Source organism: Ranitomeya imitator, chromosome 5 (assembly GCF_032444005.1).
Source record: "Ranitomeya imitator isolate aRanImi1 chromosome 5, aRanImi1.pri, whole genome shotgun sequence".
Lineage (NCBI taxonomy): Eukaryota > Metazoa > Chordata > Amphibia > Anura > Dendrobatidae > Ranitomeya > Ranitomeya imitator.
The window spans coordinates 261,917,877-261,943,747 of NC_091286.1; the positions used below are offsets into that span (position 1 = coordinate 261,917,877).

The 25,871-nt window shown below is 43.7% G+C and overlaps 1 protein-coding gene across 25 annotated transcripts in view; it reads left to right on the forward strand.

The window, feature by feature from the left end:
* The window catches only part of LOC138637428 (titin homolog), a 1,151,517-nt gene that overhangs the window by 715,232 nt on the left and 410,414 nt on the right, over positions 1 to 25,871 (forward strand). For all 25 annotated transcript variants that reach the window (XM_069726100.1, XM_069726106.1, XM_069726124.1 and 22 more), the window contains 3 exons: positions 11,542 to 11,580; positions 13,587 to 13,634; positions 15,913 to 16,029. In XM_069726100.1, the coding sequence (XP_069582201.1) occupies positions 11,542 to 11,580; positions 13,587 to 13,634; positions 15,913 to 16,029 (204 nt within the window). The remainder of the gene's footprint in view (positions 1 to 11,541; positions 11,581 to 13,586; positions 13,635 to 15,912; positions 16,030 to 25,871) is intronic.

Genomic DNA, 25,871 nt, shown 5'->3' on the forward strand with positions numbered 1-25,871 from the left:
CAGACCCTGATGAGACTATGTTGCCCCATCACGAACGCTATACCACCGACCGACACGGTGACACAGACGAAGTTGCACACGAGCTACAAGAAGAGGTAATAGATGACCCAGTTCTTGACCCCGATTGGCAGCCATTGGGGGAACAGGGTGCAGGCGGCAGCAGTTCTGAAGCGGAGGGGAGGGGCCGCAGCAGGCATCAACATCGCAACAGGTTCCATCTGCCGGGCCCGTATCTTGCCCAAAACGCGTGGCAAAGCTAAAACCTGTTGGAGGACAGCGTGGCCATCCGGTTAAAGCTCAGTCTGCAATGCCTGAAAAGGTATCCGATGCTAGAAAGAGTGCAGTCTGGCATTTTTTTAAACAACATCCAATTGATCAGCGCAAAGTCATCTGTCAAAAATGTTCAACTACCTTAAGCAGAGGACAGAATCTGAAAAGTCTCAATACAAGTTGCATGCATAGACATTTAACCACCATGCATTTGCAAGCCTGGACTAACTACCAAACGTCCCTTAAGGTTGTAGCACCCTCGGCCAATGAAGCTAGTCAGCAACGCAACATCCCTTCCGGCAGTGTAGGGCCACCATTTTCCGCACCACCTGCAGTATCTGTGCAGGTTTCTTTGCCAGGCCAAAGCCGTCAGGGTCAGGGAATCACCAGTTTCGTAGTAGGAAACACTGCATCTAGGGCACCGGCGGCAACAATACCATCTCCCACCGTCTCTCAGTCTGCCATGTCCACCGGCACCCCCGCTAGTTCCACGATCTCCAGCTCTCCAGTCCAGCTCACCCTACATGAGACTATGGTTAGAAAAAGGAAGTACTTAGCCTCGCATCCGCGTACACAGGGTTTGAACGCACACATAGCTAGACTAATCTCGTTAGAGATGATGCCCTACCGGTTAGTTGAAAGCGAAGCTTTCAAAGCCCTGATGGACTACGCTGTACCACGCTACGAGCTACCCAGTCGACACTTTTTTTCCAGAAAAGCCATCCCAGCCCTCCACCAGCATGTTAAAGAGCGCATCGTCCATGCACTCAGGCAATCTGTGAGCACAAAAGTGCACCTGACAACAGATGCATGGACCAGTAGGCATGGCCAGGGACGTTACGTGTCCATCACGGCACACTGGGTAAATGTGGTGGATGCAGGGTCCACAGGGGACAGCAAGTTTGGGACAGTTCTGCCTAGCCCACGGTCTAGGAAACAATTGGCTGTAGCCGTTCGCACCCCCTCCTCCTCCTCCTCTTCGTCCTCCTGCAGAAGCGAGAGCTCGTCCACAGACCGCAGTCGCACAACCACTCCATCCGCAGCTGCCACTGTTGCACACCAGGTCTCCCATTATGGGGCAGCTACTGGCAAACGTCAGCAGGCTGTATTGGCTATGAAGTGTTTGGGCGACAACAGGCACACCGCGGAAGTTCTGTCCGAGTTCTTGCAGAAAGAAACGCAGTCGTGGCTGGGCACTGTAGATCTTGATGCAGGCAAGGTAGTGAGTGATAACGGAAGGAATTTCATGGCTGCCATCTCCCTTTCCCAACTGAAACACATTCCTTGCCTGGCTCACACCTTAAACCTGGTGGTGCAGTGCTTCCTGAAAAGTTATCCGGGGTTATCCGACCTGCTCCTCAAAGTGCGTGGACTTTGCTCACATATCCGCCGTTCGCCCGTACACTCCAGCCGTATGCAGACCTATCAGCGTTCTTTGAACCTTCCCCAGCATCGCCTAATCATAGACGTTGCAACAAGGTGGAACTCAACACTGCACATGCTTCAGAGACTGTGTGAACAGAGGCGGGCTGTTATGTTTTTGTGGGAGGATACACATACACGGGCAGGCAGTAGGATGGCAGACATGGAGTTGTCAGGTGTGCAGTGGTCGAAGATTCAAGACATGTGTCAAGTCCTTCAGTGTTTTGAGGAATGCACACGGCTGGTTAGTGCAGACAACGCCATAATAAGCATGAGCATCCCCCTAATGCGTCTGCTGATGCAAAGTTTGACGCACATAAAAAGCCTTGATGACAGTCAGCCATTGTCTGGCCAGGGCAGTGTACAGGACGAGGTAGCGGGCGAAGAGGAGGAGGAGGACGAGGAGGATGATGGGGATGATTATATTTTTAATGAGGAAGCTTTTCCGGGGCCACTGGAAATTGGTGGCGCGGCAAGGCCGGGTTCTGGTTTTTTGAGGGACACAAGTGACGTGGATTTGCCTGAAACTGCCCCTCAACCAAGCACAACCGCAGATTTGAGAACTGGAACTTTGGCCCACATGGCGGATTATGCCTTACGTATCCTCAAAAGGGACACACGCATAACTAAAATGATGAATGATGACGATTACTGGTTGGCCTGCCTCCTTGATCCTCGCTATAAAGGCAAATTGCAAAATATAATGCCACATGAGAACTTGGAACTAATATTAGCAACCAAACAATCAACTCTTGTTGACCGTTTGCTTCTGGCATTCCCTGCACACAGCGCCCGTGAATGTTCTCACACGAGCTGCAGGGGCCAGCAGACCAGAGGAGTTAGAGGGGCAGAAATCAGAAGTGGCGTTGGCCAGAGGGGTTTTCTGACCAGGTTGTGGAGTGATTTTGCTATGACCGCAGACAGGACAGGTACTGCAGCATCAATTCAAAGTGACAGGAGACAACATTTGTCCAGTATGGTTACAAACTATTTTTCATCCCTTATCGATGTTCTCCCTCAACCGTCATTCCCATTTGATTACTGGGCATCAAAATTAGACACCTGGCCAAAATTGGCAGAATATGCATTGCAGGAGCTTGCTTGCCCGGCAGCTAGTGTCCTATCAGAAAGAGTATTCAGTGCTGCAGGTTCAATACTAACAGAAAAAAGGACTCGTCTGGCTACCCAAAATGTAGATGATCTAACCTTCATTAAAATGAACCACAACTGGATTTCGAAATCTTTTGCCCCACCTTGCCCGGCTGACACCTAGCTTTCCTATGAAAAGGTCTTGCCTGTGGACTATTCTGAATGCCTTTTCCAATCTCGTAATTTTCAGCACCTGATTGTCCAGCATACGACATGTTTACACCTCACTAAATGGCCAAACTCCCCACACGGGGCCGTGGTATCGACACTTGGCGACAGCACCCGTGAGAGTGCAGTTTGTCTGAAGAGGTGGGTGAGCCCGCTTTTGGTCGACGGCACTGCCACTGGGCCCCTCCTAGTACAATAAAGTGTCTCTGGCGGTGGTGGTGCGCACCCAACGTCAGACACACCGTTGTAATATGAAGGACCCTGGGCCTGTACCGCCGGCCACAAGACAGTTTCCCCCCACCCCAGCTCAAACAGTGCTCTACCACTTGCAAAATTATCTCACAGCTCCACCAATGTTTAGTCTATGCGCTGACATCCTTCAATGCCTGCCACTGACAATACCATTGTATTGACATTTTTGTTATGTTAGGCCTTCGATGCCTGTCTGTGGTCACTCCTTCCACTAGGCCTCCACTGACCACACCACTGCTGCCCGTGTACCCCTGGAACCAATTTAAAATTGCCTACAGCCATGTGTTATTATTTTAGGCCTTCGATGCCTGTCTGCGGTCACTCCTTCCACTAGGCCTCTACTGACCACACCACTGCTGCCAGTGTACCCCTGGAACCAATTTAAAATTGCCTACAGCCAGCCCAATTTTTTTATTTTAGGCCTTCGATGCCTGTCTGCGGTCCATTCTTTCAACTACTACTACACTGACCAGGTCACTGCTGCCCGTGTACCCCTGGAACCAATTTAAAATTGCCTACAGCCATGTGTTATTATTTTAGGCCTTCGATGCCTGTCTGCGGTCACTCCTTCCACTAGGCCTCCACTGACCACACCACTGCTGCCCGTGTACCCCTGGAACCAATTTAAAATTGCCTACAGCCATGTGTTATTATTTTAGGCCTTCGATGCCTGTCTGCGGTCACTCCTTCCACTAGGCCTCCACTGACCACACCACTGCTGCCCGTGTACCCCTGGAACCAATCTAAAATTGCCTACAGCCATGTGTTATTATTTTAGGCCTTCGATGCCTGTCTGCGGTCACTCCTTCCACTAGGCCTCCACTGACCACACCACTGCTGCCCGTGTACCCCTGGAACCAATTTAAAATTGCCTACAGCCATGTGTTATTATTTTAGGCCTTCGATGCCTGTCTGCGGTCACTCCTTCCACTAGGCCTCCACTGACCACACCACTGCTGCCCGTGTGCCCCTGGAACCAATTTAAAATTGCCTACAGCCATGTGTTATTATTTTAGGCCTTCGATGCCTGTCTGCGGTCCATTCTTTCAACTACTACTACACTGACCAGGGCGCTGCTGCCCGTGTACCCCTGGAACCAATTTAAAATTGCCTACAGCCATGTGTTATTATTTTAGGCCTTCGATGCCTGTCTGCGGTCACTCCTTCCACTAGGCCTCCACTGACCACACCACTGCTGCCCGTGTACCCCTGGAACCAATTTAAAATTGCCTACAGCCAGCCCAATTTTTTTTATTTTAGGCCTTCGATGCCTGTCTGCGGTCCATTCTTTCAACTACTACTACACTGACCAGGTCACTGCTGCCCGTGTACCCCTGGAACCAATTTAAAATTGCCTACAGCCATGTGTTATTATTTTAGGCCTTCGATGCCTGTCTGCGGTCACTCCTTCCACTAGGCCTCCACTGACCACACCACTGCTGCCCGTGTACCCCTGGAACCAATTTAAAATTGCCTACAGCCATGTGTTATTATTTTAGGCCTTCGATGCCTGTCTGCGGTCACTCCTTCCACTAGGCCTCCACTGACCACACCACTGCTGCCCGTGTACCCCTGGAACCAATTTAAAATTGCCTACAGCCAGCCCAATTTTTTTATTTTAGGCCTTCGATGCCTGTCTGCGGTCCATTCTTTCAACTACTACTACACTGACCAGGGCACTGCTGCCCGTGTACCCCTGGAACCAACATCAGAAAATATAAAAATAAGTATTTTGCTTACAAAAAAGAAAATACTGGAGAGATATCAAATGCAGACATTTTAACATTAAAAACAAACACACAACTAAAATCTGGTACAGTACTAAAAATGGCCACCAGCTACAATTACTTTCTCCTGCAAGTAGTTAACTGAAAGGTTTTTTAAATTGAAAACACAGATATGGCATCCACCGAGTGTTGTCCTGTCGCGTCTTCTTTATATTATTGCCGAGAAGATGCAAAACAATGAAAATAATAAAATCATTAATTACCAAAATAATAGAGAAAGTCAACACCACATTGCAAATAAACATTCATTCCAAATAAAGAAGCAGGGCGCGTCCGAGGGTGAGTATATACCTAATAAGAATATAATCACCCTCGGATGCGCAATGCTTATTTCCAACAGCCTTCCTTCCTAAGAATCAGCCCTTCCGTGGTGTAGAGAGACGTTGTGTTACACTCCAAGGTGTTCCCCAGGTTGCCTTTCCTGAGCTTCGATCTTCCGGCTCTCGTTTAGTAGTTGTTGGAAACTACGCTGCATTAGGCCTTCAAATTGGGTATGGGGTGTAGAGAGATGGTGTGTTCCACTCCAAGGTGTTCCCCAGGTTGCCTTTCCTGAGCTTCGATCTTCCGGCTCTCGTTTAGTAGTTCTTGGAAACTACACTGCATTAGGCCTTCAAATTGGGTATGGGGTGTAGAGAGAGGGTGTGTTACACTCCAAGGTGTTCCCCAGGTTGCATTTCCTGAGCTTCGATCTTCATGCTCTCGTTTAGTAGTTGTCGGAAACTACGCTGCATTAGGCCTACAAATTGGGTATGGGGTGTAGAGAGAGGGTTTGTTACACTCCAAGGTGTTCCCCAGGTTGCCTTTCCTGAGCTTCGATCTTCCGGCTCTCGTTTAGTAGTTGTTGGAAACTACGCTGCATTAGGCCTTCAAATTGGGTATGGGGTGTAGAGAGAGGGTGTGTTACACTCCAAGGTGTTCCCCAGGTTGCCTTTCCTGAGCTTCGATATTCCGGCTCTCGTTTAGTAGTTGTTGGAAACTACACTGCATTAGGCCTACAAATTTGGTATGGGGGAAACATTGGCGTATCTGCGGTCCCTCCTTCCTCTAGGCCTCCACTGACCTGTCTACTGCTGCCCGTGTTCCCCTGGAACCAATTTTAAATTGCCTACAGGCATCCCAATTTATAATGTTAGGGCTTCGAATCCTGTCTGCGGTCCCTCCTTCCACTAGGCCTCCACTGACCTGTCTACTGCTGCCCGTGTACCCCTTGAACCAACATCATAAAATAAAAAAAAAAGTATTTTGCTTATAAAAAAGAAAATACTGGTGAGATATCAAATGCAGACATTTTAACATTAAAAACAAACACACAACTAAAATCTGGTACAGTACTAAAAATGGCCACCAGCTACAATTACTTTCTCCTGCAAGTAGTTAACTGAAAGGTTTTTTAAATTGAAAACACACATATGGCATCCACCGAGTGTTGTCCTGTCGCGTCTTCTTTATATTATTGCCGAGAAGATGCAAAACAATGAAAATAATAAAATCATTAATTACCAAAATAATAGAGAAAGTCAACACCACATTGCAAATAAACATTCATTCCAAATAAAGAAGCAGGGCGCGTCCGAGGGTGAGTATATACCTAATAAGAATATAATCACCCTCGGACGCGCAATGCTTATTTCCAACAGCCTTCCTTCCTAAGAATCAGCCCTTCCGTGGTGTAGAGAGACATTGTGTTACACTCCAAGGTGTTCCCCAGGTTGCCTTTCCTGAGCTTCGATCTTCCGGCTCTCGTTTAGTAGTTCTTGGAAACTACACTGCATTAGGCCTTCAAATTGGGTATGGGGTGTAGAGAGATGGTGTGTTACACTCCAAGGTGTTCCCCAGGTTGCCTTTCCTGAGCTTCGATCTTCATGCTCTCGTTTAGTAGTTGTCGGAAACTACGCTGCATTAGGCCTACAAATTGGGTATGGGGTGTAGAGAGAGGGTTTGTTACACTCCAAGGTGTTCCCCAGGTTGCCTTTCCTGAGCTTCGATCTTCCGGCTCTCGTTTAGTAGTTGTTGGAAACTACGCTGCATTAGGCCTTCAAATTGGGTATGGGGTGTAGCGAGAGGGTGTGTTACACTCCAAGGTGTTCCCCAGGTTGCCTTTCCTGAGCTTCGATCTTCCGGCTCTCGTTTAGTAGTTCTTGGAAACTACACTGCATTAGGCCTTCAAATTGGGTATGGGGTGTAGAGAGAGGGTGTGTTACACTCCAAGGTGTTCCCCAGGTTGCCTTTCCTGAGCTTCGATCTTCCGGCTCTCGTTTAGTAGTTCTTGGAAACTACACTGCATTAGGCCTACAAATTGGGTATGGGGTGGAGAGAGATGGTGTGTTACACTCCAAGGTGTTCCCCAGGTTTCCTTGCCATTGCTTCGGTCTTCCGACTCTCGTTTAGTAGTTGTAGAAAAGTACACTGCATTAGGCCTACAAAATGGGTATGGGGTGGAGAGAGATGGTGTGTTACACTCCAAGGTGTTCCCCAGGTTGCCTTTCCTGAGCTTCTATCTTCAGGCTCTCATTAAATTGTGGTTAAATGGAACAACTGCATTTGGCGTACTAGTTGGTTTGGGGCCTACTATCGGTGTCTGCCACTCCTTGCTGTTCTCCTGGTTTCCTGTCCTGAAATTCCATTTTCAGGCTCTCGTTAAGTAGTTGTTAATGTTAGACTGCATTTGGCCTACTAGTTGGGTTGGGGCCTACTATCGGTGTCTGCCACTCCTTGCTGTTCTCCTCCACTGAACAAAGCTGTGCCGCCTGTTTACTACGGTTGCCAATTTTGAACTGCATTTCGACTACTTACTGATTTGGCCCTACTCTCTGTGTCAGCCTCTCATTCCAGTTGTCCTCCACTGCAATGCCCCCTGGTTATTCCTGTGTTACCAATTTTGAACTGCATTTATCCCACTTTATTCTTTGGGCCTATATCTGTGTTTCCACTTCATCGTGCCCATTGCCCAGCCAGTGATAGATGAGTCTGCTGGTACATTGACCCATAACGCAACATTCCCCGTGCATGCTACACAACAACATTGTGACCCTGCTGAAAGTCAGGTTGCTCTTCCCGCATACCATACCACCTTACACGGGGACAAAGAGGAAGGTGCAGATGAAAGTGCAGGTTCCTTCATCAGGTGGGGGGAGGAATACTAGTTGGCGACGTCACTGGCACAGGGCCTCTCATAGTACGCAAAAGTGTTGCTGCCGGTGGGAGGCGCCCCCGCCGTGCAAACACACCGCTGTACTTTGAGGGGCCCTGTGCCAGTGCCAATGCCAACAAGTGGGCCCCCCCTGCTTGCTCAGGATCACAGCACTTGCAAAGTTGAAATACTTACCTCTCCCTGCTCCACTGCCGTGACGTGGTCCAGATTTCCTGGGCCCACTAATTACTTGAACCAGCCCTACCCCACACAACTTTAGCCAAATGACCCCCAATTTCAAATGCCTTCCAATTATTATAAGGTAAATTACGCTTGACAAGCTTCATTAAGAAGAATGGATGGTTTTGACATTAAAATGGGCACTCTAGGTATTTTCCTGGCCCCCACTCACTGCCGACTATGCTGCCCCATTGACTTGCATTGGGTTTCGTGTTTCGGTCGATCCCGACTTTACGTCATAATCGGCCGATTTCACTCGACCCGACTTTTGAGATAGTCGGGTTTCGCAAAACCCGGCTCGACTCTAAAAAGGTCAAGGTCGCTCAACTCTAGCCCTCACTAGTGCTGATAGATCCAAAGCAAACAGGTTGGAAATGTATATAAATTATTTGCCCCACCGTGAAGCACTGAGAGCCTGTACTTGGTTGAAATAGTTATTACGTGCCTGTAAATGCTGGCATTGTTTTGTTTTGTTTTGTGTTTTTTTCTAATTACGTACACTTTAACTTTTATTTAAATATGTCACAAGGGCTGAAATATCCTGTGGATTGGGGGAATTCACGTCTGGAAGCTCCTACTGATCACTCAAAAGACTTGTCAGCAAGGCAATGCTCAAGAGGCAGAAGCAATTAAATCTTGAGTGCACATACAGAGTGTTATGCAAACTACATAGAAAGTCTTAGAGCTTGTGCAGCTTCTTTTGTGCAGAACCTAGGGACTTCTACCTAATGAGCCCCACTGCTAACAAGTTTTTAGATCTAACAGTTGAACTCAATGTTTCTATCTCCCGAACCCTGCACTTCTGATCCCCACTAGTGATGAGCGAATATACTCGTTACTCGAGATTTCCCGAGCACGATCAGGGGTCCTCCGAGTATTTTTTAGTGCTCGGAGATTTAGTTTTCATCGCCGCAACTGAATGATTTACATCTGTTAGCCAGCATAAGCACATGTGGGGGTTGCCTGGTTGCTAGGGAATCCCCACATGTAGTGAAGCTGGCTAACAGATGTAAATCATTCAGCTGAGGTGAGGAAAACTAACTCTCTGAGTACTAAAAATACTCAGAGGTCACCCGAGCGCACTTGGGAAATCTCGAGTAACGAGTATATTCGCTGATCACTAATCCCCACAAATCTGTAGGTTATTTTAATGCCTATTTTGGTTAAGGTATAGGTGCTGTTTAGAATTTTCATTAATCATATTTCAACAAAATGTTTACTCTATCGGGAAATATTGCTCATTAAAGGATTTAACAACTCATTCCAATTACAGAGCCCTCAAATTGTCATGGATCGCTATTCTGTCTTGAAATATCAGCTGCTGACTCATTTGAGAATTGGTCAATTTGCTTGACTGCTGCCTTCCTTCGATGTTGTATGCTAATAGTGGGCTGGATCTCCAGAATAGAACCATGATTCTCTGTTACCCATGTGATTCTGTAACTCTGCCTTTGCATGGCTTGAGATTGGATGGCTAAGTTCCTTCAATTTGTGTTACACTGGGTCTCCTTTTATTCCTGATTCCAGTTCAAACAAATAGGAAAACAGTAACAAAGTATAATTCCATTATCCCTAGCTGAAGAATTCAGACATGGTTGCCTGCTTTGAATACTAATTTTTTCAAGGGAAGCACTTTGGGCCCCCAAGGACTCTAAGGCAAGAGCACTGGGGAGACATATCCAGAATCCAACTACAAGCTTTTTATCTGCGGTTGCTTATACACTCCTGGAAGTGAAATTTTGGAGCTGTATGGCAAATATGAAAACATGCTTTGTGAGTGAATTTTTTAATAAGGTTTTGTGGGGGATCTGTTGTGGTACTCTGGCCCATTCTCTGTGGGAGATATTTGTTATCAGCTTCTGTGGGTTAAATCTATAAACATGCTCTGTGGGTGATATTTATCATCAGTTTCTCTGGGGGAAATGTGTAAACATGCTATATGGGTGAAAGTTTTAACTGGACTGTCGGTACAAGCCTCCCTGCGGATTGTCAGCTCGAACTAGTATCATACTACCAGCTTTTCATTGATGGCATTTGTAACATACGCTACTGGAACTGACATTTTTGAGCTGTGGGGATAATGTGTCCCATTGTCTGTGTGTGAAATTTTTAATTAGCTTTCTCATAGAAATGGGAAAACATGCTATGTGGGTGAAATTTACTGTAATCTTCTGTGAGTGTATTGTGCACCATAATATGTGGCTAAAATTGTAAGGGCTCAAAAAGAAAGATTGCAAAATGGTGTTAAAAGCCCTAATTCAAATGTGGTTGCATGCTTTAAACAATAACTTTTTGAAGGCAAACTCTTTGGGATTCGGGACCTACTGTTTTCCTTAGATGCATTTGCAATACACAGTACTGTAGCATACATTTTTAAACATTTGGGGTATCATGTCCCATGCTCTGTGGCTGAAATTTAATGTAAGCTTATGTGGGGGTATTGTTCCCCATACTCTGAGGCTTAAATTTTTAAACTTCTTCTGTGGGGGTATTGTAAACCATGCTCTGTGGCTGAAATTTTAATAATCTTATGCAGGGGTTTTGTTCCCCATGTTCTGTGAATGAAATTTAGTGAAATCTTATGTGTGGGTATTGTTCCCCATGTTCTGTGGGTGAAATTTGATTCAGCTTCTTTGAGGGTACTGTGCTCCATGGTCTGAGGGTAAAGGTTGCAAGTGTATGTAGGGATACTCTCCCCCACTCTCTGTGGGTCAAATTTTTAACCAGACTGTTGGTAGCAAGCCTCAGTCTCTATGGGGTCACTGTTAAAATGTTTATGTTATTTATTTACTTCCTATTTTACCATGATTGCTATGCTAATATAACCCATTTAAGTCATTTTCCTATCTACATTTGGTTGCAGGGCAATTGTCCTGCTCTTACCCCCATTTTCTTTCTTTTGTAGCCCCTTAGCCCTTACTTTGGCCTTTTTACAGCCATTTTACAGCACTAAAGTTCGGGTCCCCATCAAAATATATGGGGTTCCATGTCTGGGGTCAAGTTGGAGTCCCGAACTGGACTTTTCAGAAAGTCCGGCCAAACCCGGTGAACCCAAACTTCCATGGGTTTGTTCATCACTAGCTATGAGCAATTCATTAATTTTTTTTTTATTTCTTTTTAAAGAAAAAGAGGTCTTAAAAGAGGTTCCTGAAGCAGAGAAAGGTATGTGTTTTTCTCTTTTTCACGCATTTGATATGTCTGCATATACACATATTATATATTTGAATATACATATTTATATACTGTAGGTATCCACGCTCTCAGATAGGCATTAGGTATAGCGTTCACATAGGCAATGCAATTTGGTCCAAGCATGTGCAGATTTATTGCTTTCATAAAACTTCAAGAGATTCCGAGCCAAAACAGCTTCTTCAGGGCACAAGCTATAATGGTTACCGTTCTCTCCCACTCAGCTTCTACCTGAGACTGCCAAAACCAGAGGTCTGGTTCTTTCCAGAAACAATATGGTGAAATATACAATCCATTCTCCCAGGAAACTTTGCACAAAGAAGAGATACAGTCCTACCAGTCTCGGCATCACCTTCAGCCTGAGATCCAGTAGCTTCCTGGACCAATCAGAAGTGTTTCATGCTAAAGAGGTGGCAGCTTTTACATGTTTCTTTATAGCTCCAACACAAAGACTGTTCAGCTTTCCTGGCTGACCCATGCAGTCTCCATTCTGAGAGAGTCTATGGCTTGCCTCTCTCCTAGCTACAGCTCACACTTTAGCTGCCCACTTACCGACTTCAAAGCACTCCACTATGATCAACTCATAGCAGAGTATGGGTTCGAATCAAGGCTAATTAGTGGTTCTTAATCAAAGCTAGTTGGTGATTCTAGTTAAGACTTGCAGTGCAAAGATTTAACCCAGTCCTATCAGGATTTTCTATTACACTTAGACAGGTATTGACAAAATAGCCAGAGACTAATTTATAGTTGAAAAGTCTATTCAAAAATATATAAGAGATTACATCTATGTAAGAAGCTGGACATTATTTTGAAATGAAAACATTCTGAAGTAAGTAAATTAATTAATATCAGTACTGTATATAAGTTTCTTTCATGTGCTATCTGTGCTTCTAGGAAAGAATGCCATCACATATACTGCACACAATAGAGCATGCAACAGTTTTTTTTTTTTTTACTGTAGAAAACCACTCTACCGTATATATTTTACCTCAAGTCAAAATACTTGTATGGATGCTCTTTTAATGCACTGTAAATTGCCTATGTCCGTGAGACTTTAATGTCCTATGTTTAGACCTAATTGCTTTCAAATTGTATTAATTAGCAATGTCTGTACAATGGAAAACATTGCTTTATTTATTGTTATTATTATTATTTATATAGCACCATTGATTCCATGGTGCTGTACATGAGAAAGTATTTACAGTAGTCTCATTGCACATATCACTGCAGTATCCTAAGAGTTAGAAATAAAGAGAAGAGAAAGAATTCAATATACAAAGGGAGATTGAACGAATGCAGATTTTTTCACTATTATTATTATTATTTATTATTATAGCGCCATTTATTCCATGGCGCTTTACATGTGAGGAGGGGTATACATAATAAAACAGTACAATAATCTTGAACAATACAAGTCACAACTGGTACAGGAGGAGAGAAGACCCTGCCCGCGAGGGCTCACAATCTACAAGGGATGGGTGAGGATACAGTAGGTGAGGGTAGAGCTGGTCATGCAGCGGTTTGGTCGATCTATTAATGATATGCTAATTGTTCTATGTTTCCTAACTATCAAGCAATAATAACCATGCAGCTTTACATAGGATGATGTGCCACCAAGATCAATAATTAAGCCAGCCAAGCAATCCTCACACCTAATGAATTAGATGTGTTAATGCTTACAAAGCTTCAAATCCCTGAGCCCATTTTCTCCTCTACCTATTGGTGTATGTGGTTAGACATTATTATGTTTCTTGTGGTTCTGGAAATTCACTGGCAGCTCACTCAACATCTTGTAAGCTTGCATTGAAGCCCTACATTTTAGATCGTGAGCTGTTTGTGAATTTGTATAAAAAATTGCCTCATTTACATCTTAGGGATAGTGTGGTCAACGTTCCTCCAGATTCCTTTAAATAATTTGACATGAAAAGAAACTTTCATTATTTGTACAAAAAATTATTTTGCTTTCATTTGGTTTGTAGTGAGCCCATCAGTGAAAGAAGAGCCAATATCCTTAGACGCCAGGGCTGGTAAGACATGTACTAGAATGTTCATTTAAATATAAATGTATCTACATACTGTGTACTCAGAAGTTGTTTTTAGTATCTTGACTCGATTTAGTTTTGACTGTTAGTTATTAGAATATCATACAAAATGAAATATGGTCCTATATGTAATTAATATCTTTAAAAGATATGGACACAAAATATGGATCTTGGATTCACTAAAATGAAAGAATAAAATAAAAATGAAAAAACAACTTTTCAATTTATTATTTCTGTTTTAAGAACATTTTTTGTTTTTGTTTGGATTAGAAAAACTAAACTCCCACAAGGAACCGATCCATTCTATAACAGATACATATGATGTTGGATTGATCCCATTGACTATAATTGGTTTTGTTTCGTTTCCCCTAGGTATTTGTCATTTTACCAGAATAAAGGTCAATCTGCAATGTGCTTGCAGGATGTCAATTTGTTATTACAGCAGGGGGTTCTATTGAAGACCTCTTTGCTTGCCATCATGGAGTGCCATTGAAACCTAACCTAAGACTTGGCCTCAGAGGAAACCATGATTTTTGCTATGTACAGCAATACAAACGTTTTTGTATTACTGCATAGGCCAAGAGATCAGACAATCGCAGGGTCAAGTTCCCTGGGGATATTAGCAAATACAATGAAAAACAGTTTAAAAAAAAAAAATAAGAACATTAAATTTTGAATCACACCTTTATCTCTATTAAATAAAGATATATATATTTTTCTAAAATACACATATTAGGCTTTGACACATCTATACAAGTCTGAACTATCAAATAATAAAATTAGTTAACCCATTCAATAAACATCATACTTAGAAAACTGCTACATAGCACTCTTTAACCTTGTGGTCTTTTTCATGTTATAGTAATATTCTATAATTATTCTCAAGAGCAGTGTTCTCTATTCCAGTCTTCTAGAGCCACCAAGAGCAGCCACACCTAGAGGAGCGTTCCACACCTCCAATCCTCAAGAGCCACAGGTCATGATTTCATGATTCCCTTAAGGTACCGTCACATTTAGCGACGCTGCAGCGATCTAGACAACTATCCCGATCGCTGCAGCGTTGCTGTGTGGTCGCTGGAGAGCTGTCACACAGACAGCTCTCCAGTGACCAACTATGCCGAAGTCCCCTGGTAACCAGGGTAAACATCGGGTTACTAAGTGCAGGGCCGCGCTTAGTAACCCGATGTTTACCCTGGTTACCAGTGCTAATGTAAAAAAAAACAAACACTACATACTTACATTCCGGTGTCTGGCCGCCGTCGCTGTGCTTTCCTGCACTGACTGTGAGCGCCGGCCGGCCGTAAAGCACAGCGGTGACGTCACCGCTGTAATCTGCTTTACGGCTGGCCGGCTCTGACAGTGCAGGGAAGCAGAGCGCCGAGGGACGCGACAGACACCGGAATGTAAGTATAAAGTGGTTTTTTTTTTTTTACATTTACACTGGTAACCAGGGTAAACATCGGGTTACTAAGCGCGGCCCTGCGCTTAGTAACCCGATATTTACCCTGGTTACCAGTGAAGACATCGCTGGATCGGCGTCACACACGCCGATTCAGCGATGTCTGTGGGAGATCCAGCGATGAAATAAAGTTCTGGACTTTCTGCTCCGACCAACGACATCATAGCAGGATCCAGATCGCTGCTGCATGTCAAACACAACGATATCGCTATCCAGGACGCTGCAATGTCACGGATCGCTAGCGATATCGTTGTGAAGTTGGTCAGTGTGAAGGTACCTTTAGTATTGCACAGGTGATAATTGTATTACCTGCACAGGCAACAACTCTATCACCTGGGCAATACTAAGTAAATCATGAAGACATGATCTGTTGGGTGGCTGGAGTTGGAGAACACTGCTCTAGAGGATGAAAAAAATCCTTAATAACATATGGAAAATTCATTTTGTTGTCTTTTTATGTTTAGTTGCCTTATATTACCTATGATAAACCGTCTCCAGTGCCACCTCTCAAACTGTTCGTTGATAGGTCTTCAGCGGTAATGTCATGTGTGACTGAGCTCAGCCGTCATGCTGAAATAGCTGGCCTGAGACAGCTGAGCTTACTGACTGGCTGCACTGGGGATAGGCTGTAGATGTGTCATCGCCATCGTAGTCCTTTCAACAAACACTGATGGTTAAGTGGAGGATTAATGCTAGAGAGGTAAATTAGTGTGAGTTTTTTATTTTCCAACATAAGCAGTATTTACCCTAGTTTTTAATGAAGCCTGGCAACTGCTTTAATATATCTATTCCTAATACTTGCAGGGCAAACAAGCGCTCTTCTGAAAATATTAGCTGCTCTCCAAGATTTTCAAGAAGGAATTGCTCGACTAGGAGGAGACTTAAATCTTTCATTGTATCCACGATATGATATTGCCACAGGTAATTTAATGTTTTCATATATTTCACTGCATCAAACATGCTTCAATGTTACATATGATCATAGGCAGACACATTGTATCATATATTGCCAACCAAAAGCTATATTGATTAGATTAAATATTGGTAAAAAATGTGTTAATGATTGACAACTGACAAATGATTTTTAGACCCTGATGATACGTTTCCAGCTGGCAGTGGCCATAGGTGGCCAATAGTAAGACTAGACATGTCGGGCATTAATTGGCTGCACAGCGATTGTTGATTGTTAAGGGCTATTTTGTTTCAATCATGAGTAAAAGTGCAAAAACATGAAGTTAAAAAGTTTATGGACAAACAAAATTACTAATATAAAATCATATATACACTAAATGGCTTTTCATTTATCAACACAATGACAGGTATGTAAAAACAAATATTGATAGTCAAAAAAGAGTGAGAGATGTTTAAACGTTTTATGCCGCTTTTCTATGTAGGAAACTGGTGGAAAATAATGTCAGGTTATGCCTAATTTAGTTCAGCAGCTGGGCTATATTCCTCTTGGAAAATATATTGCATGCTGTACTGTACAGTCATCACTGTGGATCCAGTCTACGGTAGCCCAAAGCTGGAGTGGATCAAGATTTCACAATCTAAATTATTTTGAGGTTCATTTGCTTCGAAAAAAATTTGTGAACCGCTGATTTAAAGAGAATTTGTCAACATGATAAACCCTGCTAAGCCATTTACGGTATATGGACATGCAAGTCATAGGACACTGATTGAAGTGATACCTTGATATCTGCAATCTAATATTATTGCACAGAAATCCATGTTTTTTAATATGTAAATGAGCTGTTCAGGACTATGGGCAGGACACAGATCTGCATGAGGGTACCCCTCCAGGGCTTATGTTATACAAAAAGGTGACTTACCATTGTGATATGTAATGGCTGCTCTCTGCTCTCCTTATCTCACTGCAGAGCTGTGTGTGATTAGAACTAAGGAAAAAAGGGGAGATTGAGTTCCAGCTCCTAAAACAATCTGTTTATTGAATCCAAGCATAAAATCCAAATGTCCACGGTGTACAGACTCCCACCGGTAAGTACCTGAGGTGACAGAGACTAAACGGCAACGCGTTTCAATCAGAATGATCTTTATCATCATTCTGATCGTAACGCGTTGCCATTTAGTCTCTGTCACCTCAGGCACTTACCGGTGGGAGTCTGTACACCGTGGACATTTGGATTTTATGCTTGGATTCAATAAACAGATTGTTTTAGGAGCTGGAACTCAATCTCCCCTTTTTTCCTGATGAACATTACGTCTGCCTGCAGCGGAGTTCCGTGCACCTGCGGTGATTACTGGTGAGCTGGCTATATATCTTTTTCTCTGTGATTATAACTAACCCATTTGCAAGTTCCTCTAAGCTTCGGAGCTATGAGAGCTGCAGCTGCTAACATATTTGTAAAAAGACACAGTTCAGCTCCTGTGTTCTATGTTAATTACTTGTCTCACACTGGTAACACCTCCGTTCATGTATAATAAGCTCTGGAGGCAGATTCTCATGAAGATCAATGTCCTTACTATAGATTTTAAAAGCTTATTTAAGATTAAAGAAAAACGTGTATTTCTCTGAAATAAGAGATCAGACTACAGATATCAAGGTATCATGTTATTCAGCTTTCTATGAACTGCATGCCCATATAGATAGTTTAGGAGGTTTTCCAGCAGCACGAATGATAAGAGCCAATATGAGTCTATGTGTCCATGAAAAACACATACAACTCAGTGTGCCATACGTGTGCCATCCTCCTTGTTTAACATTGCAAAAGATATGAGAAGCTTTGTAATTAATGTATTTGTTTATTCATACTTGAGAAACACTAATGACACACTGATGGTAAGAATGGATACTCTGATAACACACTGATGGTAAGAATGGACACACTGATGACACACTGATGGTAAGAATGGACACGCTGATGACACACTGATGGTAAGAATGGACACGCTGATGACACACTGATGGTAAGAATGGATACTCTGATAACACACTGATGGTAAGAATGAACACGCTGATGACACACTGAAGGCAAGAATGGACATGCTGATGACACACTGATGGTAAGAATGGACACGCTGATGACACACTGATGGTAAGAATGGACACGCTGATGACACACTGATGGTAAGAATGGACACGCTGATGACACACTGATGGTAAGAATGGACACGCTGATGACACACTGATGGTAAGAATGGGGTTTGTCTCTATGTAAAGTCTTGTCTAAAGTCCACTTTAAGGGAGGATATTAGCGAAGGAAATGAGGATGTCGAGTCCATATGGGTCGAAATTCATGGAGGGAAAAATGGTAACAAAATTCTCATTGGGGTCTGTTACAAACCCCCAAATATAACAGAAACCATGGAAAGTCTACTTCTAAAGCAGATAGATGAAGCTTCAACCCATAATGAGGTCCTGGTTATGGGGGACTTTAACTACCCGGATATTAACTGGGAAACAGAAACCTGTGAAACCCATAAAGGCAACAGGTTTCTGCTAATAACCAAGAAAAATTATCTTTCACAATTGGTGCAGAATCCAACCAGAGGAGCAGCACTTTTAGACCTAATACTATCTAATAGACCTGACAGAATAACAAATCTGCAGGTGGTCGGGCATCTAGGAAATAGCGACCACAATATTGTACAGTTTCACCTGTCTTTCACTAGGGGGACTTGTCAGGGAGTCACAAAAACACTGAACTTTAGGAAGGCAAAGTTTGACCAGCTTAGAGATGCCCTTAATCTGGTAGACTGGGACAATATCATCAGAAATAAGAATACAGATAATAAATGGGAAATGTTTAAGAACATCCTAAATAGGCAGTGTAAGCGGTTTATACCTTGTGGGAATAAAAGGACTAGAAATAGGAAGAACCCAATGTGGCTAAACAAAGAAGTAAGACAGGCAATTAACAGTAAAAAGAAAGCATTTGCACTACTAAAGCAGGATGGCACCATTGAAGCTCTAAAAAACTATAGGGAGAAAAATACTTTATCTAAAAAACTAATTAAAGCTGCCAAAAAGGAAACAGAGAAGCACATTGCTAAGGAGAGTAAAACTAATCCCAAACTGTTCTTCAACTATGTCAATAGTAAAAGAATAAAAACTGAAAATGTAGGCCCCTTAAAAAATAGTGAGGAAAGAATGGTTGTAGATGACGAGGAAAAAGCTAACATATTAAACACCTTCTTCTCCACGGTATTCACGGTGGAAAATGAAATGCTAGGAGAAATCCCAAGAAACAATGAAAACCCTATATTAAGGGTCACCAATCTAACCCAAGAAGAGGTGCGAAACCGGCTAAATAAGATTAAAATAGATAAATCTCCGGGTCCGGATGGCATACACCCACGAGTACTAAGAGAACTAAGTAATGTAATAGATAAACCATTATTTCTTATTTTTAGGGACTCTATAGCGACAGGGTCTGTTCCGCAGGATTGGCGCATAGCAAATGTGGTGCCAATATTCAAAAAGGGCTCTAAAAGTGAACCTGGAAATTATAGGCCAGTAAGTCTAACCTCTATTGTTGGTAAAATATTTGAAGGGTTTCTGAAGGATGTTATTCTGGATTATCTCAATGAGAATAACTGTTTAACTCCATATCAGCATGGGTTTATGAGAAATCGCTCCTGTCAAACCAATCTAATTAGTTTTTATGAAGAGGTAAGCTATAGGCTGGACCACGGTGAGTCATTGGACGTGGTATATCTCGATTTTTCCAAAGCGTTTGATACCGTGCCGCACAAGAGGTTGGTACACAAAATGAGAATGCTTGGTCTGGGGGAAAATGTGTGTAAATGGGTTAGTAACTGGCTTAGTGATAGAAAGCAGAGGGTGGTTATAAATGGTATAGTCTCTAACTGGGTCGCTGTGACCAGTGGGGTACCGCAGGGGTCAGTATTGGGACCTGTTCTCTTCAACATATTCATTAATGATCTGGTAGAAGGTTTACACAGTAAAATATCGATATTTGCAGATGATACAAAACTATGTAAAGCAGTTAATACAAGAGAAGATAGTATTCTGCTACAGATGGATCTGGATAAGTTGGAAACTTGGGCTGAAAGGTGGCAGATGAGGTTTAACAATGATAAATGTAAGGTTATACACATGGGAAGAAGGAATCAATATCACCATTACACACTGAATGGGAAACCACTGGGTAAATCTGACAGGGAGAAGGACTTGGGGATCCTAGTTAATGATAAACTTACCTGGAGCAGCCAGTGCCAGGCAGCAGCTGCCAAGGCAAACAGGATCATGGGGTGCACTAAGAGAGGTCTGGATACACATGATGAGAGCATTATACTGCCTCTGTACAAATCCCTAGTTAGACCGCACATGGAGTACTGTGTCCAGTTTTGGGCACCGGTGCTCAGGAAGGATATAATGGAACTAGAGAGAGTACAAAGGAGGGCAACAAAATTAATAAAGGGGATGGGAGAACTACAATACCCAGATAGATTAGCGAAATTAGGATTATTTAGTCTAGAAAAAAGACGACTGAGGGGCGATCTAATAACCATGTATAAGTATATAAGGGGACAATACAAATATCTCGCTGAGGATCTGTTTATACCAAGGAAGGTGACGGGCACAAGGGGGCATTCTTTGCGTCTGGAAGAGAGAAGGTTTTTCCACCAACATAGAAGAGGATTCTTTACTGTTAGGGCAGTGAGAATCTGGAATTGCTTGCCTGAGGAGGTGGTGATGGCAAACTCAGTCGAGGGGTTCAAGAGAGGCCTGGATGTCTTCCTGGAGCAGAACAATATTGTATCATACAATTATTAGGTTCTGTAGAAGGACGTAGATCTGGGGATTTATTATGATGGAATATAGGCTGAACTGGATGGACAAATGTCTTTTTTCGGCCTTACTAACTATGTTACTATGTTACTATGTTACTATGATGACACACTGATGGTAAAAATGGACACGCTGATGACACACTGATGGTAAGAATGGACATGCTGATGACACACTGATGGTAAGAATGAACACGCTGATGACAAACTGATGGTAAGAATGGACACGCTGATGACACACTGATGGTAAGAATGGACACGCTGATGACACACTGATGGTAAGAATGGACACGCTGATGACACACTGATGGTAAGAATGGACACGCTGATGACACACTGATGGTAAGAATGGACACGCTGATGACACACTGATGGTAAGAATGGACACGCTGATGACATACTGATGGTAAGAATGGACACGCTGATGACACACTGATGGTAAGAATGGACACGTTGATGACATACTGATGGTAAGAATGGACACGCTGATGACATACTGATGGTAAGAATGGACACGCTGATGACATACTGATGGTAAGAATGGACACGCTGATGACACACTGATGGTAAGAATGGACCTGCTGATGACACGCTGATGGTAAGAATGGACACGTTGATGACATACTGATGGTAAGAATGGACACGCTGATGACATACTGATGGTAAGAATGGACACACTGATGACATACTGATGGTAAGAATGGACACTGTTGTGAATTCTGTGGCTGAATTCACTCCTGTGGTCACAAGTGGTACTGCATCTTCTGGGCTTCCTCCCTCAGGTGTTCTGGTGAGCTCGTTGGCTGCCTTGTTGTTTAACTCCACCTGATTCTGTCTTCCTTGCTCCTTGTCAATGTTCCAGTGTTGGATCTGAGCTTCTGGATCTTTCCTGTGGCCTGCTGCTCTGCTTAGATAAGTGCTTCTTTGCTTTTGTTGCTGTTTTTTCTGTCCAGCTTGTCTATTCGTTTTTGCTGGAAGCTCTGAGACGCAAAGGGTGTACCGCCATGCCGTTAGTTCGGCACGGTGGGTCTTTTTGCCCCCTTTGCGTGGTTTTTTGCTTTAGGGTTTTTTGTAGACTGCAAAGTTCTCTTTGCTATCCTCGCTCTATCTAGAATATCGGGCCTCACTTTGCTGAATCTATTTCATCCCTACGTTTTGTCTTTTCATCTTGCTAACAGTCATTATATGTGGGGGGCTGCCTTTTCCTTTGGGGTATTTCTCTGAGGCAAGTCAGGCTTGTATTTCTATCTTCAGGCTAGTCAGTTCCTCAGGCTGTGCCGAGTTGCATAGGTAGTGTCAGGCGCAATCCACAGCTGCCTTTAGTTGTGTTTAGGATAGGTTCAGGTATTGCGGTCTACAGAGATTCCACGTCTCAGAGCTCGTTCTATTGTTTTTGGGTTATTATCAGATCACTGTATGTGCTCTGATTGCTGGCACACTGTGTTACTGGATTGCCTTCATAACAGTACAAGGAGCCAAAACTAATGATTCTCAATAGAGGGAAAAAACAAGTTCTGACATCATTTTTTTTTCTCAGCTCTGTGTTCAGTCTTTTTTTTCCCCTAGACATTAGGGTGCTTCAGGACACAGCTGTGGACATGGATATTCAGGCTCTGTGCTCTTCAATGGATAATCTCGTTATAAATGTACAAAAGATTCAAGATACAATTGATCAGAAATCTATGCTAGAACCAAGAATTCCTATTCCTGATTTGTTTTTTGGTGATAGAACTAAGTTTCTGAGCTTCAAAAATAATTGTAAGCTATTTCTGGCCTTGAAACCTCATTCTTCTGGTAATTCAGTTCAACAGGTTTTGATTATTATTTCTTTTTTGCGCGGCGACCCTCAGGACTGGGCATTTTCTCTTGCGCCAGGAGATCCTGCATTGAGTAATGTCGATGCGTTTTTCCTGGCGCTCGGATTACTGTACGATGAGCCTAATTCAGTGGATCAGGCTGAGAAAAATTTGCTGGCTTTGTGTCAGGGTCAGGATGAGATAGAAGTATATTGTCAGAAATTTAGGAAGTGGTCAGTACTCACTCTGTGGAATGAATCTGCGCTGGCAGCTTTGTTCAGAAAGGGTCTCTCTGAGGCTCTTAAGGATGTCATGGTGGGTTTTCCTATGACTGCTGGTTTGAATGAGTCTATGTCTTTGGCCATTCAGATCGGTCGTCGCTTGCGCGAGCGTAAATCTGTGCACCATCTGGCGGTATTGTCTGAGATTAAACCTGAGCCTATGCAGTGCGATTGGACTATGACCAGAGTTGAACGGCAAGAACACAGACGTCTGAATGGGCTGTGTTTCTACTGTGGTGATTCCACTCATGCTATCTCTGATTGTCCTAAGCGCACTAAGCGGTTCGCTAGATCTGCCACCATTGGTACTGTACAGTCCAAATCCCTTCTGTCCATTACCTTGATATGCTCTTTGTCATCGTATTCTGTCATGGCGTTTGTGGATTCAGGCGCTGCCCTGAATTTGATGGATTTGGATTATGCTAAACGTTGTGGGTTTTTCTTGGAGCCTTTGCGGTGTCCTATTCCGTTGAGAGGAATTGATGCTACACCTTTGGCCAAGAATAAGCCTCAGTACTGGACCCAGCTGACCATGTGCATGACTCCTGCACATCAGGAGGTTATTCGCTTTCTAGTGCTACATAATCTGCATGATGTGGTCATGTTGGGGTTGCCATGGCTACAAACCCATAATCCAGTATTGGATTGGAACTATATGTCGGTATCCAGCTGGGGTTGTCAGGGGGTACATGGTGATGTTCCATTTTTGTCTATTTCGTCATCCACTCCTTCTGAGGTCCCAGAGTTCTTGTCTGATTATCAGGATGTATTTGAAGAGCCCAAGTCCGATGCCCTACCTCCGCATAGGGATTGTGATTGTGCTATCAATTTGATTCCTGGTAGTAAATTCCCTAAAGGTCGTTTATTTAATTTATCCGTGCCTGAACACACCGCTATGCGCAGTTATGTGAGGGAATCCCTGGAGAAGGGACATATTCGCCCATCGTCATCACCACTGGGAGCAGGGTTCTTTTTGTAGCCAAGAAGGATGGTTCGCTGAGACCGTGTATTGATTACCGCCTTCTTAATAAGATCACTGTTAAGTTTCGGTATCCCTTACCATTGTTATCTGACTTGTTTGCTCGGATTAAGGGGGCTAGTTGGTTCACTAAGATAGATCTTCGTGGTGCGTATAATCTGGTGAGAATCAGGCAAGGAGATGAATGGAAAACGGCATTTAATACGCCCGAGGGTCATTTTGAGTATCTAGTGATGCCGTTCGGACTTGCCAATGCTCCATCTGTTTTTCAGTCTTTTATGCATGACATCTTCCGTGAGTATCTGGATAAATTCCTGATTGTTTACTTGGATGACATTTTGATCTTCTCTGATGATTGGGAGTCTCATGTGAAGCAGGTCAGAATGGTTTTCCAGGTCCTGCGTGCTAATTCTTTGTTAGTGAAGGGATCAAAGTGTCTCTTCGGTGTGCAGAAAGTTTCATTTTTGGGGTTCATCTTTTCCCCTTCTACTATCGAGATGGATCCGGTTAAGGTCCAAGCCATCCAGGATTGGACTCAGCCGACATCTCTGAAAAGTCTGCAAAAGTTCCTGGGCTTTGCTAATTTTTATCGTCGCTTCATCTGTAATTTTTCTAGCATTGCCAAACCATTGACCGATTTGACCAAGAAGGGTGCTGATTTGGTTAATTGGTCTTCTGCTGCCGTGGAAGCTTTTCAGGAGTTGAAGCGTCGTTTTTGCTGTGCCCCTGTGTTGTGTCAACCAGATGTTTCTCTTCCGTTCCAGGTCGAGGTTGATGCTTCTGAGATTGGAGCAGGGGCGGTTTTGTCGCAGAGAGCTTCTGGTTGCTCGGTGTTGAAACCATGTGCTTTCTTTTCCAGGAAGTTTTCTGCTGCTGAGCGTAATTATGATGTGGGCAACCGAGAGTTGCTGGCCATGAAGTGGGCATTCGAGGAGTGGCGTCATTGGCTTGAAGGAGCTAAGCATCGCATGGTGGTATTGACTGATCATAAGAACCTTACTTATCTCGAGTCTGCCAAGCGCTTGAATCCTAGACAGGCCCGTTGGTCATTATTTTTTGCTCGCTTCAATTTTGTGATTTCGTACCTCCCGGGCTCTAAAAATGTGAAGGCGGATGCTCTGTCTAGGAGTTTTGTGCCCGACTCTCCGGGTTTATCTGAGCCGGCGAGTATCCTCAAGGAAGGAGTCATTGTGTCTGCCATCTCCCCTGATTTGCGGCGAGTGTTGCAAAAATTTCAGGCGAATAAACCTGATCGTTGTCCGGCGGAGAAACTGTTCGTCCCTGATAGGTGGACTAGTAAAGTTATCTCTGAACTTCATTGTTCGGTCTTGGCTGGTCATCCTGGAATCTTTGGTACCAGAGAGTTAGTGGCTAGATCCTTCTGGTGGCCATCTCTGTCACGGGATGTACGTACTTTTGTGCAGTCCTGTGGGATTTGTGCTAGGGCTAAGCCCTGCTGTTCACGTGCCAGTGGGTTGCTTTTGCCCTTGCCGGTCCCAAAGAGGCCTTGGACACATATTTCGATGGATTTCATTTCTGACCTTCCCGTTTCTCAGAAGATGTCAGTCATTTGGGTGGTCTGTGATCGCTTTTCTAAAATGGTCCATCTGGTGCCCTTGGTTAAATTGCCTTCCTCCTCTGATTTGGTGCCTTTGTTCTTCCAGCATGTGGTTCGTTTGCATGGCATTCCTGAGAATATTGTTTCTGACAGAGGTTCCCAGTTTGTTTCAAGGTTCTGGCGAGCCTTTTGTGGTAGGATGGGCTTTGATCTGTCTTTTTCCTCGGCTTTCCATCCTCAGACTAATGGCCAGACCGAACGAACCAATCGGACCTTGGAAACATATCTGAGATGTTTTGTTTCTGCAGACCAGGATGATTGGGTGTCCTTTTTGCCGTTGGCTGAGTTCGCCCTTAATAATCGGGCCAGCTCGG